This window comes from Hipposideros armiger, unplaced genomic scaffold (assembly GCF_001890085.2).
Source record: "Hipposideros armiger isolate ML-2016 unplaced genomic scaffold, ASM189008v1 scaffold_639, whole genome shotgun sequence".
NCBI lineage: Eukaryota > Metazoa > Chordata > Mammalia > Chiroptera > Hipposideridae > Hipposideros > Hipposideros armiger.
In genome coordinates this window covers 661,595-683,222 of record NW_017731989.1, presented here as the reverse complement: position 1 = coordinate 683,222, position 21,628 = coordinate 661,595, and the positions used below count along the sequence as shown (strand labels likewise).

Here is a 21,628-nt window from a genome sequence, read left to right as displayed (position 1 = left end):
GCAAATGTACAAAGGTAGTGAAAAAAGAAAAACAGGTTAATGAGATATATCATTTATGTAAAATACTGACGTGCATGCCTACAGATGAGATTTGGGGAGGACAAGGAAAGGGACATAAATAAAACGGGGACATGTGTGGATGTGTGAGTCCACAGTGATATTGTGGTATCAATGAAGAATTATGAACATTCTAATTATGTGTACCTGCACTCCAAAAACATGTTTAAAGGGTGCAGCAGAGCGAACAGTGTAAAGAAATGGGGCACAGATTTATCTTAATCCTCTAAAAATAAAAATAAAAAAGCCACGGCAGCCATACTTTGGCTTAAGAAAAAAACAAAAACACAAAATCTGCCAGAGAGAATAACATCAGGTAATTGAGGATGTTACTGTAGGACAAAAAAAGAAAAAAGAAAGACTCTCCTTTGGGACCACAAAGAAAAAGGATTTTCTGAAAATGGACAGTCTTGCTGCATTTTCTTTTTGTTCATTTGTTTATTCATCTGTTCACCCACTTAAAAACATATGTATTTCTAAGCACCTCTGAGCCAGGTCTTATAATAGTCATTGAAATATAGAGTTGACACAGCTCCTGCACTTTTAGAATACCACACATATACACACAAATGATGAATTTTGAAAAGTGATGCTGCGAAGAAGTATTAAGTCAAATAGGATCATAAAACTTAGAACCCAGATCTTATCTTAGGGGTTGGGGAAGGAAGGCATACAAGGAGAAGAAGGTTTATTTTAAAACAGATGTTATCAGGGTATAAAAGGGCAGAGCAGAAAGGAATTCCAGGAAGAAAGAGCTTGTGGTGCAAAGGCCCTGTGGCAGAAAAATCTTTGAAAGGAGGCAGATGGAACTCAGAGTTTAGAAGAGGGGAGGAAGCGTGGCCCTAGTGAGCCCAGACAGGAGGGCAAAGATTGAGAATTTGGACTCCTATGACAGTGAGCAAAGCCAGACTCACCGAAGGGTCTGGAGTTTGCACTGGGGGTGCCTGAGGCCCTTACACAGCAGCAGCACCCCAGGGTCCCCCAGGTCATTCAGGCTTAGGTCCAGTTCCATCAGGCTCTGGTTCACACAGAGGGTCGAGGCCAGGTCTTCACAGGCAGCAGCCGTGAGGTGACAAATCTTCAACCTATTCAACATATGTTACGGAATGTGTTCTATACAAAGCTAATTTTATCCTCCCTACCCCCAATCTTCAAAATAATGCATTTTCAAACAGACAACTCATTTTTTAAAATGTGCAAAAGCCTAAAATAGACATTTTGCAAAGAAGATATACAAATAGCCACAAATCACATAAAAAGATGCTTAACATCACTAATCATTAGGAAAATGAAAATCAAAACCACAATGAGATACCACCTCACACCCATTATATGAAGAAAAAAAAAAAAAGCAAACAAAGACAAAAACAAAACCCAGAAAATAACAAGTGTTGGAAAGGATGTGGAGAAATTGGAAACTTTATGCACTGTTGGTAGGAAGGCAAAGTGGTTTAGCTGCTGTAGAAAAAAAACATGGCAGTTCCTCAAAAAAATTAAAAATAGCCTCATGATTCATCAATTCCACTTCTGGTTGCATACCCAAAATAACTGAAAGTAGAGGCTCAAAGAAATATTTGTACACCCATGTTCATAGCAGCCTTATTCAAAATAGCCTAAAGGTGGAAGCAACCCAAGTGTTTATCCATGGATGAATGAATGGATAAACAGAATATATACATACAATGGAATATATAACATAAAATTGACCATCCTAACCATTTTTTTAAGGGAATTTGAAAAACATTTTATTTGAGCCAAACTGATGACATATGCTGGGGAGAAAAATCTCAATCATTACCCTATTCTAACCATTTTTAAGAATACAGTTCAGTAACATTAAGTACATTCACATTTTTATACATCTATCATTACTACCCATCTCCAGAACTTTTCATCACCCCAAAGAGAAACTCTGTACCCATTAAACAACTCCCCATCCCCTTCTGCCCTGGCCCTTGTTCTACTTTCTACTTTCTGTCTCTATGGATTTGACTATTCTAGATACCTCACATGTGTGGAATCATATAATTTTGGTTTTTTTTTTATAATTGACATTTCATTTAGTATAACGTCTTCCAGGTTCATCCATGTGGTAGCATGTATCAGAATTCCGTTCCTTTTTTAAGGTAGAATAATATTCCATTGTATGTATATACCACATTTTTTTTATCCATCCCCTCACTGATGGACACTTTGGTTGTTCCCACCTCTTGGCTACTGCAAATAATGCTGCTATGAACGTGGGTGTAAAAATAGCGAACGCATATTCATACCATCCTGTGATACGAGGAGATTTGCCTTTTAAGTTGGTCCCATGAAGAACTCACCACAAGACTTGCAGCCTACAGACTGAGTGCCTCAAGCCTTGACACAACAGCCTCAGACCCAAGTCCTCCAGCGCATTTCCTGTCAGATCCAGCTCCAACAGGTGTTGGTTGACGCTGAGCACGGAGGCCAGCTCCTGGCAAGCCCCGGCTTCCAGATGACAATTCCTCAACCTTCGGAGGAAAGAAACAGGGGAGAGGGCACTGTCTTGCTTTTCTGCATCCTGATGGCTCTTCCCCGGCCGTTTAGTTACCCAACCTGAACCCACACATGTCACTAAAACTACAGAGAAGAACAAGACTTCATCATTTGCCACAAGGAGTGTCCTAATAAGACAAACAGGTGAGCAATTAAAACCCAATGTAAGGGGTGCCATTAACAACAGTACAAAATGGGGTTTCCAGGGCTCAGCGGCCTGTGTTTGCTTCCATCTCCACTACCCACTACCCCACTAACCTCAAGCAAGTTTTTATCAAGTCTCAGTTTTCAGTTTCATGTGATGTCTCAGTTTCACTGAAGCTTGGAATTTTCAGCCCCACCCCCACACTCCACAGAGGGGAAAAGGGCTGGAAATGGAGTTAGTAACTTATTGGTCATGCTTACATGAGGAAGTTTCCATAAAAATCCCACTAATACAGGGCTCAGAGAGCTTCTAGTCTGGTGAACACATCCACATACCGAGTGAGAGGGTGATGCACCCCAATTCCACAAGGACAGAAGTTCCTATGCTCAGGACCCTCCCAGATCGCTCCCTAAGTATCTCTTCACCCGTCTGTTTATCTGTGTCCTTTGTCACATCCATTAATAAACTGGTAAACCTAAGTGTTTCCCTGAGTTCTGTGAGCTGTTCTAGCAAATAAATAGAAGGGGGCATGAGAGGTCATGGGAACCTCTGATTTTGTAGCCAGTCAGTCAGAAGCACAGGTAACAACCTGGACTTGCAACTGTGGCCTGAAGTTAAAGAGAGCAGTCTCCTGGGACTGAGCCCTTAACCTGTGGGATGTGACATTCTCTCCAGGTCTATAGTATCAGAAGTACATTAAATTGTAGGACACTCAGCTGGTGTTCCAGGGAATTGCTTGGTGTGGGGAAACCCCACACATTTGGTGACCAGAAGTGTCACAATGAAGTGTTTAAGTAGTAGAAGACACACAGGTGGGAACCTGGGTTGTTTTTCTAGAACGTTGGCATTGCAGGAACAGGGAACTGCACAACTAAAAGCTCTTGGCATGGGGAGCTCTAGGGTTCTGACCACCCAGGACGAGTGTGGGTTCTGTGTGGACAGGTGGCCCCAGGGACTCCTCACCATGTAGAAACGGTGGGGTCAGAGGAAACCAGGAAGAGGTTTCCTGGAGTGCGGAGTCCAGGACAGGGTCTAAGGTCATGGGTCAAAGGGCAGCCCTAATTTCAAGATAGAGACTTGGGGATCATCACTGTTTGGGGAGATATTTCATGCCAAGGAGAAAATGACCTTGCCCAGGAAAACCACGCAAATTAAGACTCACTGGACCATCTGCAGCCTGCATTTGGGGTGCCGGAGCCCCTCACAAAGCAGCTGCATGCCTGGCAGCCCGAGGTCATTGCTGCTTAGGTCCATCCTCATTAAATTCCTATTGGCCATTAGAACAGCTGTGAGGTCCTGGCAGGCAGAGCTGGAAACCCGACACCTCTTCAGTCTGGGGTGGAAAGAAGGAGAAAAGAGCCATGTCATTTCCTTTGTGGTCCACCTGTGGGTTCTGTCCCTTATCCTTTCTCTCCCTCCCTATTTTAGTCTATCCCTATTTTTCCCTTTTTCTAAAACCAAAGAAAGGAGCTTCATGGTTGCTAGGGGCTGGGGGAGTGGGGATCCTCTGTTAATGGGTAGGGTGTCTCTTCTAGGTGTGACAAAAATGTTCTGGGATTAGATCATGGTGACGTTTTGCACAATCTTGTGCAATATGCTCAAAAAAGAAAAAAATCACTGAGTTGTGTGGTGTGTGAATTATATCTCAATTAAAAAAATAATAAAAGCAACAAGAGTAGTGCAAAATGTTTTTGGAACTTTGCAGTCAAGGAAATGCTTTCACAGAGGTTGCCCTTAAGAGAGAAATCCAAGACCCCTCACATCTGCTCTTCTCTACTTCTTTTTTCTCCATCACTATGAGAAGAAGGTACCATGTCCCGGGCAGGTCCCAAGGTGCTCACTGAGCCACATTTGCTGGTTGGCAGGGCCACCATGCTTTAAAAGCATAACTTAAAATTTACCATTTTTAAGTGTATAGTTCAGGGGCATAAAGTACTTTCACACTGCTGTGCAACCATCACCACCATCATCTCCAGAACTTTTTCACCATCCCAAACAGAAACTCTGTACCTGTTAAATAATAATTCCCCGTTCCCCTTTCCTTCCAGCCCCTAGCAATCACCATTCTACATTCTATCCTTATGGATTTGCCTCTTCTACGTATTTCCATAGGTATTTTTGGCACCCTAGTTGAAGACCAGTTGGCTGTATATGCATGGGTTTATTTGTGGGTTCTCTATTCTATTCTGTTTATCTGTATATCTGTTTTTATGCCAGCACCATACTGTTTTAATTACTGTAGCTTTGTAATATACAGAGGGTGCCCAAAAAATGTATACAAATTTTTGTGTTTTAATTAAAGTTTATTGGGGTGACAATTGTTAGTAAAGTTACTAGGTTTCAGGTGTGCAATTCTGTAATACATCATCTATATATCACATTGTGTGTTCACCACCCAGAGTCAGTTCTCTTTCCATTACCATATATTTGATCCCGTTTATAACCACTAAACTATTGTTTGTGTCTATGAGTTTTTGTTTCTTTATTTGTTTGTTTTGTTCCTTTGTTGTTTTCAGTTTTATATCCCACATATGAGTAAATTATATGGTTCTCTACTTTTTCTGTCTGACTTATTTCTCTTAGCATAATAATCTCAAAGGAACCCTCATACACTGTTGGTGGGAATGCAGATTGGTGCAGCTGCTAAGGAAAGCAGTGTGGAGGTTTCTCAAAAAATTAAGGCTAGGCTTACCATATGACCCAGCAATCCCTCTCCTGGGTATCTACCCCCAAAAATCTGAAAACATTGATCCATAAAGATATATGTGCTCTGATGTTCATTGCAGCTTTCTTTACAGTGGCCAAGACATGGAAACAGCCAAAGTGGCCTTTGATAGATGATTGAATAAAGAAGATATGCTATATATACACAACGGAATACTATTCTGCCAGAAAAAAAAGATGAAATAGTGTATATACTTTTTAAGAAAAGAAAAAACTGTATTAAAATTGTAATACTTGGGGGTGACTGGTTAGCTCAGGTGGTTAGAGCTTCATGCTGATAATACCAGGGTTGCCAGTTTGATCCCCACATGGGCTACTGTGAGCTGCACCCTCCTTAGAAGGGTCAGCTATTCCATTGTTGCATGAAAGCAATGTATTACCAATGACCATGGCTGTTCTCTAATAAATCTTTTTAAAAAATTGTAATACTCAATATATACCGATAACGAAAGATGAATACAAGTCATGTGTATACATTTTTTTGGCACCCCCAGTAATCTGAAATCAGGAAGTGTGATTGGAGATAGGAAGCCTGGAAAGGAGAAGGTAAAAATAAGAAAAGTGAGAGATAATGACTCTTGAACTAATATTGATATCCATCTGTTATGGCCTGAACAGTGTCCCCCACGAAATTCATACATTGAAATCCTAGCCCCCGGACCTCAGAATGCAACTGAATTTGGAGATAGTGTCTTTAAAGAGGTGATTCAGGAAAAATGAGGTCATGGGGTGGGACCTAGTCCTATTTGACTGGTGTCCATATAAGAAGAGATTTGGACAAGACACACACAGAGGGAGGACCATGTGAGGACACAGGGAGAAGACAGCTATCTATAAGCCAAGAAGAGAGGCCTCAGAAGGAATCAACCCTGCCGACACCTTGATTTTGAACTTCCAGGCTTCAGAATTGTGAGAAATAAATTTCTGTTGTTTAAGTCACTCAGCCTATGACACTCTGTTATGGCAGCCTGAGCAAACTAACACACCATCCTGTGTTCTTTCTAACTGAGCCCCATGTGAGGGTGTGGTGGGACCACCAGAAGCTCCCAGACCAGCCTAGTCTCACCTCAGTTTCTGAAGTTTGCAGTTGGAATGTCTGAGTCCTTGACACAGCAGCTTCACCCCCCGGCTTCCCAGGGCATTGCAGTACAAAGCCAGCTCTATCAGATTCGGATTGGTGCTCAGAGCCATGGCAAGCTGTTCACTGTAGGCGTCTGGCAAAACATTCCTCTCGGGTCTGCATGAAGCAACGACAGGTCAAGTCTAGTTTTCCCAGTCGCTTTACAATGACAATGTTTGGCACTTGATTGTCCCCTCATAATTTATGAAGCCTTCTATCATCTCCATGTTAATTTATCTTCTGAATGACTCTGCATTACTCGCACAGGCTTAAATCTTTGGACTAGGGAGGAGACATGCCTTTCATCTCACAGATACTTTTTTTTATATTGAGATAATAGGTTAATAACTACACAAATTTCAGTTGTACAAAATTATAATTTGATATCTGTATATTGTGTGCTCATCACCCAAAGTCTAGTTTCCAACCATCACCATATATTTGACCCCCTTTACTCATTTCACCTACCCTCACCCTCCCTTTCCCTCTAGTAACCACCAATCTGTTGTCTGTGTCTATGAGTTTGTTTCGTTTGGTTCATTGGTTAGTTTTTTATTTTATATCCCACATATGAGAGAAATCATACAGGTTTTTATCCTTTCCATCTGACTTATTTCACTCAGCATAATACCCTCAGAATCCTTCCATGTTGTCACAAATGGCAGTATTTCATCTTTTTTATGGCTGAGTAGAATTCCATTGTGTATATGTACCACTTCTTCTTTATTCAGTCATCCATCGATGGACAACTGCCTGGATAATTATTGGTTGAATACATTCTCCTTGACATAGGTCCCAATTTAGTCCTGACAAATATTGTTTAAGAACAGGAAACAAACCTGGACACTATTGATATTTGGGGGCCAGATCACTCTGTTGTAGGGACCATCCTGTGCATAGTAGGATGTTTTTGCAGCATCCCTGGCCTCTACCCATTAGATGCCAGGAGCACTCCTCCCATCTCTTCAAGTTGTGACAACCAGGTATTTCTTCAGATATTGCCAAGTGTGTCCTGGGACAAGGGCAAAATCACGCCCATGAAGAACATGAACTTGGCTAAGAACATGGAATTAGACAGCAAGCCCCTGCGAGTACTTACGAGTGTGTCAGTAGCGTCCGGGGTCCTGAAGTCCATCTCACCCCGTCTTCCTCGTCAGCGCTGTAGGCAGCCCCATACAAGTGCAGCACCACGATGCTCCTGCAGTTCTTCATACAGAAGGAGGAGACCATGTGCTCCATCTTGGTGGTGATATTGCTGACCACGACCACTTGGAAGTGACTCAGGGCCTGCTGGATGAAATCTTGCTCCTGGATCTCGTACAGACAGCTGAGGAACTCCAAGGCGCCCTGCTGCAGGGTAGAGCCCTCACTCTGAGCTTTGCTTTGGATCCAGTCCAACAGTTCCACCTTGACGTGAGGCGAGACCTTCCAGCAAAGCCTCTTCTCCAGGTAGCTTCTCGTGTCCTCATTGAGGAGTCCAAACAGGAAACGGACTGTGAATGCCAGGAAGCTCCTTTCCGAAAACCCGTACTCAGTCAATAGCCTCATCAGGTTCTGGTCTGGACTGGACCCACTCTCCCCACCATCCAGGATATAGTACATGGCTGCAAAGAATTCCTGGAAACTCAGGTGGATGAAGCTGTAGAACTTTTCACAGTTGATGTCCTTCTGGAAGATGTTCATGTTGAGGAAGGAAGAGACATCTGCCCCATCCAGGCCATGCTTCCGGAGGTCCTGCTCCTCAAATAGGATTTTCTGATTCCAGAGTCCATCTGCAGCCAAAGAGCACAGCCCTCTCTGGTTGGGTGGGGGCTGGAGGGTTGGGGACCCTGGCTTGGGTTGCATCAGACTCAGGAGGTAGAGCATGTACACTGCAGTCGTGGTCCTGGACGTCTGTCTTAAAAGCCCTCCATCCTCCAGCTGCTGCTTGAGGCAGGTGCAGACGACCCAGCACACCAAAGGGACAAAGCACAGAGTGAAGAGGGGTTCATTGTCTCTCACGAAGTTGAAGACTTGGCCGGCCTGCTCTGCGTTGTGGAAATACTTGTAGAAGTACTCCTTTCTTTCTGCTTCAGAAAAGCCCAGGATCTCCACGTGCCTGGGATGCTCAAGCAAGCGGTGCAGCTTTTCCAAAGCCGTGGGCCTGGTAGTGATGAGCAGAGACAGCTCAGGCAGCAGCTTCTTCCGAATTAGGCTGCTAAGGAGAAGCTCTGTGGGCCGTTTCTCCTCCCAGGAGAGGCACCAAGAGCCCTGAGGGTCGTGGAAAGAGGGCTTGAGCTCGTCAAAGCCATCAATGATGAAAAGGAGGCGCTCAGGAACTCTGACAAGCTCCTGGAGCGGTGCGCTGGGCTCAGGCCAGCAGCTGGAGATGAGGTCTTGGGCGCTCCGCTCTGAGGCACTCTGGTTCATCTCCCTGCAGTTGATGTAGAAGAGATAATCAAACTTGCCTTGGAAGAGCCTCCCGTCAGCCCAGTCCAGCATCACCTTGTGGGCCAGCATGGATTTGCCCATCCCGGCTGCCCCCTGCAGGACCACTGTGCGCGGAGACTCAGGGCGCTCCTCGTCTGGCTCGAAGAGGGTCTCCATCTGGATGAAGCTGGCCTGGTGGTCTACGGTTCTCGCGTGTCCCCGGCCCGTGTCTAAAAGCTTCTGCTGAGCCCACATGTGATTTGAGTGTTCCTTCACCAGGAGGAGCCGGGTGTACCGGTGGCTGAGATTGACGCATTCCCCTAGGCGTGCATTGCGGTCCTCCATCAGCCGAAACTTTCTGCGGACATAGTCTCTGTAGGTTTCCCGGGGATCTAATGGAGAGGAATGAAGGATCCGTGGAAGACTCATCAGCAGTCTTTCATGGATTCATGAGTTAAAGCACACCATGGCCCAGGGCCTACTTGTTCTGCAATATCCTTGGAACAGTGTTCTAGATAGAGCCGAGAATCTTGGTACTTCCCGATAAAGATCTTCCCCTCTTGTGGGAAGAAGAGGCATTAACATTTTCCCACACACAGTACTCTATTTTTGCTATTCAAATGAGGGTCCATGTGCCAGCAGTATGGGCATCACCATTCAGGCTGAGGGAAGACAACCGTGCGTCCCTAGAAGAATGCGCCAACCTCTGCTATCTGTACCCATGACCCGGCCTGGTGAAAGAATTCTAAAACCCCACGTGGCCCACCAGGGAGCCGGTTGAAAAAGCCTAATCTTGAGTCCCAATCCCCACCAGCTGAATCAGAAACTGCGTTGCTAACAAGATCGCAGCATGATTTGCATGCACGTTAAAGTTTGGGGAAGCAGTGTTTGCAAGTTTTCAGCGTCCCCTCTGAAATAAAGGTAAATGCATATCGACAACGAAGAACTTATCCGTTCTATAAATCCTTTGCCCAAAGTCTTTAGGAAAGCCTGCTTGGTATAGATGTCTATGAATAGTGTAGGTTCTCAATGGATGATTGCGTCCCCTCTAGGGGACATTTGGCAAGATCTGCAGACAGTTCTGGTTCACACAACTGGGGGGTGCTACTGACATCTAGTGGATAAAGGTTCGGGATGCTGCTCAACACCCTACAATGCACAGGACAGTCCCCCAACAGTTATCTAACCCAAAGTGTCAATATTGCCAAGGAGGAAAAAACCTGATCTAGACAAAAAATGGATCCCTTTGTATTTGGATGTCACCAGAGGCCCATAATATCAGCCCAAGGGAAGGTAAAAAAGATCTGAATTTGGCCCCACAACTCTCTCAAAACGAATGCATGTACTATTTTATTTTTAATTGTGGTAAAATTTACTATTTTAACCATTTTTACCTGTACAATTCAGTGGCATTAAGTGCATTCACAATGCTGTATAACCATTACCACTGTCCTTTTTCAGAACTTTTTCATCATGCTAAACAAACTCGGTGCCCATTAAACACTGACTCACCATTTTTCCCCTCCCCCCAGACCCTGGCAGCTGCCAATCTACTTTCTGTCTCTATGAATTTGACCACTTTCGGTACCTCATATAAATGGAACTATACAATATTTGTCTTTTTGTGTTTGGCTCATTTCACTTAGCATAATGTTTTTAAAGTTCATCTATGTTGAAGCAAGTATCAGAATTTTATTCCTTTTTAAGGCTGAGTAATATTCCATGGTAGATTTTATATATATATATATATATATATATATATATATATATATATATATATATATATATATATATAATTTTGTTTATCCATTCATCTAGTCATAGACAAAGTTATCTTATTAGCTCTCAGTGTGTATTGACAAACAATGTTAAAACTTCTAGGTTTATAAAGTCCACCAAGTATACTACTGCTCTTTTGATACTGTCATGAGAAAACACTTTTGAACAGAACAAAGGTAATTGTGACAGCGACATTTGGATTTTGTAAAAGTCTTACGGTCTTTTCTTGTAGAGAAAGGGTTCTTATTTTGAGATATGGGGAATATTAGGGAAATAGAAAAATTTTAAATAATGATGAGAACAAGAATGAAGAGTTACCGTATCTTGAACAGGTGCTGCATCTGATGCATTTAAGATGCCCTTGAAAGTGTTACTGTTGGTGGTGTTGCTGTCTTTCCCATGCTCCTGTTTCTTTCTTGCAAGCAATCCTGATTCTATTCAAGTAGTGGATGTTTATCCTGGACTCTAGTAAGTGTCCCTTCAGAAGACCCCAGGGATGGGGGATGGTTTTGCTAAACCAGTCACGAGTGATCTCATTCCCCTTTGCCAGTGGCTGGTCTGGGGTTGGCCATGTGCCCCGGTCCTGACCAAGAGTTACACAGGTGACTGCTTTAGGGGAAGAGGATGACTGCAAGGGTTTTATGCCTAGATAAAATGACAGCCACTTGAGGAAGAAAGCCTTTTGCCTCCCTTTTTGTCCTTGCTAAGAATTCTTTCATATGAGACGGTTTGGTCACCATCTTGCAGCATGAGGAGACAAGTCTTAGGACAAAATAACAACGTAAGGAGGTTGATAGAATTGATACACAGGAAGAAGTTTGGGCTTTGATGGTGTTAATTCACCATGTGAGTTCTGCAGCCACCTGCCCCAAGACTTATTATTATAGGCAAACATGAAATAAATGCCTTTTTTGCTTGATCTACTCTCCATTTGTACTTTGATACATGTAGCCCAATGCATTCTAATGGGTACCTGGCTCATGGCTCACCTTTTCTTGGAGTTCCAGGAAAGACTTCCAGAGAATATGTTGACTGGCTCCCCAGTGAGGAGAGGCCACCTGGTGGAGTACCTGGAAGAGAAATTTGGCAGAGATCAGATAGCACATACCTGCCTACCACTCAATAACATTAGCTTCTATTACATCAAATTGTCTACATGATAACTCTCTGCCCACCCACACCCCAAAATGTTCAACTGCCACATCACACATACTATTGTTCAAAACATTTGTTTTTCATAACCCATTCTCCTTCCTGGGTACCCGTCATGGTGACTAACACCTCCATCCACTCGATGAATCTCGTCAGGCAGGAAGTTCTGAGTCAGCTTGGATTCCTCCCTCCCCTTTAACCCTTGGCCATGTCTGATCCATCCATCCATCCATCCATCCATCCATCCATCCATCCATCCATGCATCATCCATCCATCCATTCATCCACCCATCGATTATCCATCCATCATCCATCAATCTATCCATCCATGTATTCACCTATCATCCTTCCATTCATCCACCCATCCACCCATCCATCCATCCTTTCTTCCATCCATTATCCATTCATCATCCATCCATCATCCATCCATCCATCCATTATCCATCCATCATCCATCCATCTATCCATTCATGTATTCACCCATCCTTCCATCCATCCATTGATCCAGCCAGCCAACCAGCCATCCTTCATCTATCCATCTAAAAAATATACCTATATTGGCATCAGGCATTTTTCTAGACATTGGATACATAGCAATAAACAAGACACAAAGGTCCCTGCCCCATGGACCTTACATTCTAATGGCAAGGAGAGTTCTGGGCGTAGAAAAGAAACACCAATATAACATCAGATAATTTTATCACAATTTAAAAAAAGTATTGGGTTGTCGGAAAAGTCATGATGCATGATTGCGACAGATGGCAGTAGTTCATTTTGGAAGTACTAGAGTCATTCGTGTCTATGTTATTACTATGTCATTTGACAGCTGACAGTTCTAGCTTCATTCTAAAAAAAATTGAGCAATTTGGTTGAGTTTTGGAGATTTCACAAGTTGAAGATAGAAGACCAAACTGTGCATTTTTGTCATATTTTACTGTTTTACTTCCATAAAGGGAAGAACACGCGTCAAGCTTGTGAAAAGTTGCATAAAGTTTACAGTGACAATGCTCTACAAGAATGTCAGTGCCAGGGCCGGCCGAGTGGCTCAGTTGGTTAAGAGCTCACTCAACAGTGCGAGCTCTGAGAAACAGGAGTTTGAGTCCCGGCCCCAGCTGAGCTGCTGCTGAGCTGACAGGATTGCTCAGCTAAAAAAAAAAAAGAGAACGTTAATGCCAATGATGGTTCACGCAATTCCGTGCTGGTGATTTGGATCTCAATGACGCTCCTCGGTCAGGGAGGCCCACTGAGGTTGATGACGACAAAATAAAGGCATTGATCTAATCAAACCCACGTTACACGACACGAGAGATTGCAGAAACATTGAACACCCATCATTCAAGCATTCACAACCACCTGAAGAAGCTGAGATAGGTAAGCAAGCTCAATATTTGTGTTCCGCATGAATTCAAAGAACTTCATTTGATGGCATGTATAAACATCTGCAATATGCTCATTAAACGTGAGGAAAACAATCCTTTTTTAAAGCGACTGATAACTTGTGATGAGAAGTGGATTGTTTACAACAATGTGGTGTGCAAACGGTCTTGGTCCCGACATGATGATTCGCCTCAAACGACATCATAAGCAGACATTCATCAGAGAAAGGTTATGCTCTCAGTGTGGTGGGATTTTAAAGGTGTTGTATTTTTTGAGCTCCCACCAAGGAACCAAGCAATCAATTTGAATGTGTACTGTCAGTAATTGGAGAGTTTGAATAAGTCCATCATCCAGAAACGTCCAGAGCTTGTTAATTGTAAAGGAGTTATGTTCCATCGTGACAACATGAGACCACACACAAGTTTGATCACCCGTCAAAAATTACTGGAGCTTGGATGGGATGTGTTGTCACACCCACCATACTCGCCTGACCATGTGCTGTCAGACTTCCACTTGTTTTGCTTTCTTCAAAACCCCCTGCATGGTATAACATTCAATTCAGATGAAGCTGTAAATCAGCACCTTGTTCAGTTTTTTGCAAATAAAGGCAGGTTCTTTTATGAACGAGGAATTATGAAGCTCACTGAAAGCTGGCAAAAGGTTATCGAACAAAACAGGCAATATATAATTGATTGATCTTTGTTCTTTATGTAAATAAATGACTTTTGAAAAACATAGACAAAATACGTCATGACTTTTCCAACAACCCAATAATTCTAGGGGTGAAACAAGTAGCTTAGTTGGTTAAGAGCATGAGCTCTGAGCAACAGGGTCACTGGTTCGATTCTCATATAGGCCAGTGAGCTGCGCCCGAGCCGAGCTGCCAACAGGTGGCAGGATGGCTCAGCTGGTAAGAGCACATGCTCCTAACAACAAGGTTGCCAGTTTGACTCCCACATGGGATGCTGGGCTACGTCCACCCCCAACTAAGATTGAACATGGCACCGTGAGCTGAGCTGCCCTGAGCTGCCAACGGGCCGCCGGATGGCAACTGGACTTGGGAGCTGAGCTAGCTGTGCCCTCCACAACTAAGACTGAAGGACAACAACTTGGCTGTTCCCCTTCCCCAATTCCCCAACACTGTTTCCCTCCCCCAACTCCCCAATAAAATCGTAAATAAATAAATAAATAAATAAAATTAAATTAAAAAAATAATTCTTGAATATTAAAGCTGTAAAAGACCTCCAAGATGTTCTACCTTAGTGTTTCCTGATGCATGCTATGAGCTCCACCCACATCCAAATGCAGGTTCCTGATGCCCCAGACCTGCTGAATCAGAATCCCAAGTGGAGTCTTTGATTTCACATTCACAACAAGGTGTCCAGGTGACTCTTATGTATTTTAACAAGTGAGAACCGCTGAGCTAGTCTAGTGTCTTAGATGAAGAAACAGAAGCCCAGAGAGGTACACTGATTCCCCAGCAACACACAGCTAGAATAGAGCAAAGCTAGACATCTGATTGTCTTCAGACCACGGGGTCACCTCCTGGTGAAGTAAAAGAACACAGTCTGGAGGAGGATGCTCACGTAATAGATCCCAACTGTTAGTGCCTGGGAGAGATCCAGGTGAAATGGGATGAAGGAAGGCACTTTATACTTATTATTATTTGAATGTCTTAATAAATATGTAAAGCTTCTATAAGTAAATACAATTCTACAGAACCATATATGAATACATTTATGCCTTTTTCTTACTTTATTGCTGATAGCACTTTTTCATCTATGTCTCTAAAAATGTGACCCAACCTCATATTCCCCAAGTCCAATGTCTCTTCAATATTATCCAAGAATGAGGACTGGGAGAAAAGGAATCACATGCGATAATATCTGAGAAGGCCTTAAGAGTCTATCTCTCCCTATTGCACATTTCCAGCTCAAGAGAGCCTGTTGTTAAATTTCTGTGAATTACAAGCCAGGTGACACATCACATTGGTAACTTAAAATCAGCCACGCTGGGGGTACTTACACAATGGAAATTAGCAAATGCCACAAACCACAGCCTTTGCGTTTTCAGTGTTATTAAAGACTTTGTTTTTTCAGAGATGTTCAATGTTACTGGCACATCACTGTCATCACACTTACATTGAGACACTGAGCCTCACAGAAATGACTGTGTATAGCCAGGTATTGGCACATCTTGAACGTTCGCCGAGACTTACTCTGGTCCTGGCCATAGCCAGACCCTGGAACCACACAGAAGAGTCAGAAGTACCCCGGCTCTTGGGGACCCATGTTCTATTAGGGGTGACAAATAACATTAAAAACCAGAGCTCAAATGCCATTTCTGCCCCTTCCATCAAAAGCTGGTGTTTGCTGAGCACTTACTATCTGCTGGGCACTGTGTTAAGAACTTGGCATGTACAATCTCATGAGCTTTTGTCTGGAAGCAAATCATTTCTTTTCTGAGCCTCACCTATAAAATAGGCATAATAATAACAAAATCTATCACACAGCATTTTAAACATTGAATGTGTTGATGCATTATTATGTACAATGGATGCTTTATTACAAGAGGAAACCAATAAGTGTTAGTACCCTTGTGATTATTTTCTAGGACAGAAGATATAATAAAAGAAATCTGAGTGCTAAAGAAGCACAAAAGTGGGGTCTCTAAGCCAGATAGGGTGAGGATTAAGTACAAGAGGAGGGGGAAGAAGAGTGAAGAATTCTCAGAGAAAGTAGTGCCTCCAAGGTTCTGATGGATAGATAAGAATTTTCCAGGCAAAAAAGATAGAGGAAGGGTGTTCTAGGCACAACACAGAAGGAATGAAGGCCAAGGATAAGTTAGAACCCAGGTCTTGTGAGCTCAGTGATTATCAGAAAGGAGAATGGAACTGGTGGCTTGCAGCCATGATGGTCCCATCACCATCTCCTTACCCCTCACCAGGTCCTCTCTCTGTCCTCTCTCCCACAGGTCCTTCCTGTTGATCCGATCAAAGATGCTTAGAGCCAGCAGCCAGGCCTCCCTTCTCCCACAATGGGCCACCAGCAGCTGGGCCATTTCCAGGGGACCAGCCATCTCCATACGCCCCCAGGGAATTCTGCCCTCCCCCATTTCTGTCGCTGTCCCCAGGTATAACTTGAACTTCTTCAGCTCCATAGCCTCCAGTTCTTCCAAGTAGGCGGACAGGAGACAGGGGCCATCCCTGACGGTGGTTCGGGGCATGGGGACGTTGTGAATCCTGGAGGAGAGAAGCTACAGACGAGGTGTTTCTACACACGGGGCGAGCAATTCTAACATGCCCACCATCTCATCCTGTGCAGGCAGAGGCTGTAGGAATGAAAGACAGGAAAGTCCTGCTGTTGAAATAGCACTTCCTCACCCTTGAGTTCCTGCCTGGCCTACCCCTCTCATCAACTGGGTGTTCAGTTAGAAAAAGAGGAAGTGGGGAGGGATTAGGAAATCGCTGGGGCCATTCTATTGATGACTCACCTGCGAGAAAGACCTTCACTTCTGTTCCCTCCTCTGACTCCCTTGACCAAATAGGTATTCTCTTTTCTTTGTCCTACCTGCTATTTTCCTTGCCTGGCTAGTGTCCCCAGTCAATTAGATTATCATTAAAACAATTACTTTGCCTCCTCCCATTGGTGTCAGACTTGGACGGGTAATTCTCATCGGAGGATGGAATTGGAGCCAACGTGACTGTGAAATGTGGGCCAATGTCAGTAAATTTCTCTTCCAGGCATTTACTCTTATAGATGAGGAGACAGAAGCCCAGAGAGGTACATGGATTCTGCAACACCACACAGCTAAAAGAGAGTAGAGATTGACATCTGATCTCCTTCAGACCATGGTGCTGCTTTCTGATGAGTTAAAGGGACATGATCTGGAGGAGGATGCAGTGCTGGAGATATTGAAGAGGAAAGTTGTGAAGGGTTACTAATTATTATTATTATTATTATTATTATTATTATTATTGGTCTGGTTTGATTAGAGGGATAAAATAGTTGGCACAAAGCAGGAGACAGAGGGAGCCATGAATATGTTATTCCACCAGAATTCATAAAACTGGGCAGTGGGCATAGGAAGCAGGAAGTCAATAAATGTATTTGAGCGTGGCACCAACTTGAAGGTGTTTTGGGGAGATGAGTGAGTTTCTGCTGTCTTTCCAGGGACAATGGTGCATCATGGAGACCCTCCAGGCTTTACACGCTCCTCTGACCCCTACCCCACACCTTGCCACTTTACCAGCAGTGTGGCCCTAGAAAAGTCACCTTACCTTCTCTCTAAACCCCCAAAGGCTTGGCCAAGAAAGGAAGTGACTGTTTCTGGGTACGGTCTCAAAATCATGTCTCCAAGGTTTCTCAGACTCTAGTGTGCATGTGACTCACCTGGGGATCTTATTAAAATAAAGATTCTAGGGGTGGCCAGTTAGCTCAAGTGGTTAGAGTGCAGTGCTCATAACACCAAGGTTCCCGGTTCGACCCCCGCATGGGCCACAGAGCTGCACCCCCCACAACTAGATTGAAGACAACTATTTGACTTGGAGCTGATGTGTCCTGGAAAAACACACTGTTCCCCAATAAAATCCTTAAAAAATAAAATTAAAAAAGAAAGATTCTGATTTATTGCTTCTAAGAGCCTGCATTTCACACAAGCTCCCAGTTGGTGCTGATGCTGCTTGTCCAAGTTCACATTTGCAAGAAGCCAGGTTTCTGTAGAGAACAAACCTCTGTAAACTCTCTCCAGAAGGTATTAGTATAGAGCAAATGCGAAGTGAGACATAAAAGGCATTTATATAGTGGAAAAGAAAAAAAAAAGTATGGGATAACTGGGTTTTCCAAAACCACGGAGTTGAGAGTTTTAGAAGCCAAAGATGCTCCAGCTGCTATCTGAGTGGCGTTCATTTAAACAGTTCTTTATTAAGCACCCACTGCATGCTGATGTTTGAGGTGCCAGAAACAAGCCATGAAAGACGGACACATTCTCTATGGGATTTACTACCTCGTAGAGACGATAGACAGAATACAAATAAACGAAAATGGGCATTAGTATTTCAGATGATGAGAAATGCTATGAAGATGATAGAAAGAATGCTATGAAAGAAAGAAAATAAAAAATAAAAAAAACAAAACAAAAACGCAATGAAGGAAAAAAATATGGGTGGAGAATTGAGGAAGACTTCCATAGCACATGATGTATCTGAAATGAGTCTTAAGGGTGAGAGTATTTCTTTCTTTCTTTCTTTGTTTCTTTGTTTCTTTCTTTCTCTCTCTCTCTCTCTCTCTCTCTCTCTCTCTCTCTCTCTCTCTCTCTTTCTTCCTTTTTAAAGATTTTATTGGGGAATTGGGGAAGGGGAACAGTCAAGTTGTTGTCCTTCAGTCTTAGTTGTGGAGAGTACAGCTAGCTCAGATCCAAGTCCAGTTGCCATCCAGTCGCCCAACGGCTGCTCAGCTCAAGGTGCCATGTCCAATCTTAGTTGCTGGTGGGTGTAGCCCACCATCCTATGTGGGAGTTGAGCCGGCAACCTTGTTGTTAGGAGCATGTGCTCTCACCAGCTGAGCCATCCTGCCGTCTGTTGGCAGCTCAGCGGCAGCTCAGCGGCAGCTCAGCTTGGGTGCAGTTCACTGGCCCATGTGGGAATTGAACTGGCGACCCTATTGCTCAGAGCTCACGTTCTTAACCAACTGAGATGAGAGTATTTCAACAGACAGGGGAAAACCACCTTTGCAGATGGAGGGAGTGGTTGGATGTGGCAGGGAGGTGGGGAATTGCTGAGTAGTCAGGTGGGTCTGGAGAGTAGAGGGAGAACAGATGGAGTAGGTGAGGTAATCAGAGGACATGTCAGAAACATCTTGCATGAAACTTGTACTCTATCTCGAAGACAATGGGGATCCATAGAGTGTCTTTTTTTAAATTGAGGTAAAATACACAATGCATAAACTTCTCTCATTTTAAAGGATACAATTTAAAAAATAAAATGTACAATCCAGAGACATTAACTATATCGGCAGTGGAGTGTAACCATCAACACTATCCTAAAACTTTCTAAAACTTTCTCACCACCCCAAAAGGAAACCCCATACCCATGAAGCAAGTACCTTCCCATTTCCCCCTCCCCCAGCCCCTGGCAACCACCAATCTACTTTCTCTATGAATGTGTCTCTTCTGGATATCTCCTATGAATGGAATCATATAATATGTGACTGTTTATTGTCTGGCTTCTTTTACTCAGCATAATGTTTTCAAGGTTCATCTATGTTGTTGCACGCATCAGTTCTTTTTCACAACTGAGTAATAGTCCATTGCGTGGCACAGTGTAGTTTTGAGCAGGGGAAGGATGGAGTCAGTTCCACGTTCAGGAAGATCCTTCAGGACCCTTGTGGAGGATGGACTAAGGGGGGAAGCCTGGAGGCTGCAAGGACAGGAAGGAGGCTAGAGCCATGGCTCAGGGGCCTCCATGGGGGTACGGGATATGTTTGAGGGATATAGGGGATGAGCAGCAAAGGTTCTAAGGTGGGGGAGAAAAAAGATGCTGCTGACCTATACTCTCTGTAGCTTACATTTGGGCTTCCACGGATGACTCGTTATCTTACGTCCATCCACACCACTGTCGTAGGAAGGGAAAGACAAATTTCTAGGAATTCAGAATGGAGCGTGGGGGGAAGCTGAGTCAGTCACTACCGTATTTCATACATCCCCTTTCAAGAAAGCCCTTCTTTCTGATGGGAAAAAAGAAAGTTGACAATCCCTGGGGACTTCTGTAGCTCAGCACAGTTTCTGGAATACAGGAATGGATCCACTCCAGCCCCTGAATTCAAGGGCCTCAGAGTGTAAAGATAATTTTCCATGGCAGCCAGTTCAGGAAACACAAAAAAATGCTTCCTAAAAGGTTTTTGGTTTTTTTTCTCACCAAGAAAATGTGATTTTTTTTATTACAAAAATGCCATATCCTTTTTTTTTTTTTTTAAGATTTTATTGGGGAATTGGGGGAGGGGAACAGCGTTGGAGAATCAGGGGAAGGGGAACAGACAAGTTGCTGTCCTTTTGTTCTTCAGTCTAGTTACGGAGGACATTGCTTCACTGGCCCATGTTGGTGTTATCATTGTGCTCTTCCCAGGTGAGGCAGATTGGTTGCCGGCCTCTGGACAGCCGCTCACGGAGGCTCTTGACAGCTCACACCGGCTGCCAGCCACTCACGCTGACTGTCAGCCACACACAGTAGCTTATGGCAGCCCACTGCAGCTCCATTGCAGCCTACGCCATCACTGGCAACTCACGGTAGCCCAGCTCCAGGTCTAGCTGTTGTTCACCATCTTAGCTGTAGAGGGCAGTGTCACTGGCCCCCATGTGGGATCCGAACCAGGGTCCTGCTGCTCAGAGCTGGCATCCTAACAAAAATGCCATATCTTAATTGTAAAATATTCGAGTGTGTTACTAAGTGGAAAGAAAAATAAGGGGTTTGAAAAGTGTTTATTATCATAAGGACTGGCCCCAGGATTGAAGTTAAAGAGAGTTGTGTCTGTTTGGAAGATAATAGCAATGACCAGGTTTTGGAAGAGAAAGATGAGTATTAAGGATGAAAAGGAAGGAGGAGAAAGGTGTTCTTCATAATGTGGGTAAAAATAATGTGTTGTTTTGCTTCCGCAAGAGACACTATATTAGTTAAAGCTCTTGGTATTGAAAGAGATATAAAACTCAGCTCAGCCTAAATAATCTAGGGATTACTGTAAAATGGTGTAGCAATGGCTTTCCAAACTGTTGGAAAATAGTTTGGCAGTTCCACAAAAAGTTAAACATCGAGTTATCACATGACTCCAAATTTCCATTCCTAAGTATGTATTCTAAAGAGTTAAAAACATATGTCTATACAAAAATCTGTACATGAATGTTCACAGCAACATTATTCATAATAACCAAAAGGTGGGAACAATTTAAATGTCCATCAATGGATGAATGAATAAACAAACTGTGGTCCCTCCATACAGTAGAATATTATTCAGCCATAAAAAGGAACGAAGCACTGCACTGACCCACACTACCACATGGATGGACCTTAAAAACATGCTGAGTGCAAGAAGTCAGACACAAAAGGCCATGTATTGTGTGATTCCATTGATCTGAAATGTCCATAATAGGCAAATCCTTGAAGACAGAAAATAGATTGTAGTGCTTGTGGGAGATGGTGAGTGTGACAGTTATAGGGTCTCCTTTTGGGAGATGAAAATGTTCTGGAATTAGACAGTACTGATGGTGGCACAACTTTGCAAATATACTAAAAAAAACCCCCCCAAAACAACAAAAAAAAGCCCCACCCAACCTTGGATTGTACACTTTATTTA

At 43.4% G+C, this 21,628-nt stretch overlaps 1 protein-coding gene across 3 annotated transcripts in view; it reads right to left on the bottom strand.

The window, feature by feature from the left end:
- NLRP12 (NLR family pyrin domain containing 12) overlaps nt 1-16,616 on the bottom strand; it is a 25,182-nt gene extending 8,566 nt beyond the window's left edge. For 2 of the 3 annotated variants that reach the window (XM_019625726.1, XM_019625729.1), the window contains exons 1-7: nt 16,223-16,616; nt 11,747-11,827; nt 7,669-9,370; nt 6,516-6,686; nt 3,888-4,058; nt 2,385-2,555; nt 972-1,142 (exon numbers count right to left, since the gene is read on the bottom strand). In XM_019625726.1, the coding sequence (XP_019481271.1) occupies nt 972-1,142; nt 2,385-2,555; nt 3,888-4,058; nt 6,516-6,686; nt 7,669-9,370; nt 11,747-11,827; nt 16,223-16,511 (2,756 nt within the window). In that variant the 5' untranslated portion in view covers nt 16,512-16,616. The remainder of the gene's footprint in view (nt 1-971; nt 1,143-2,384; nt 2,556-3,887; nt 4,059-6,515; nt 6,687-7,668; nt 9,371-11,746; nt 11,828-16,222) is intronic. The other variant, XM_019625727.1, reaches the window with a different exon arrangement.
- Nucleotides 16,617-21,628: the final 5,012 nt, after the last annotated feature.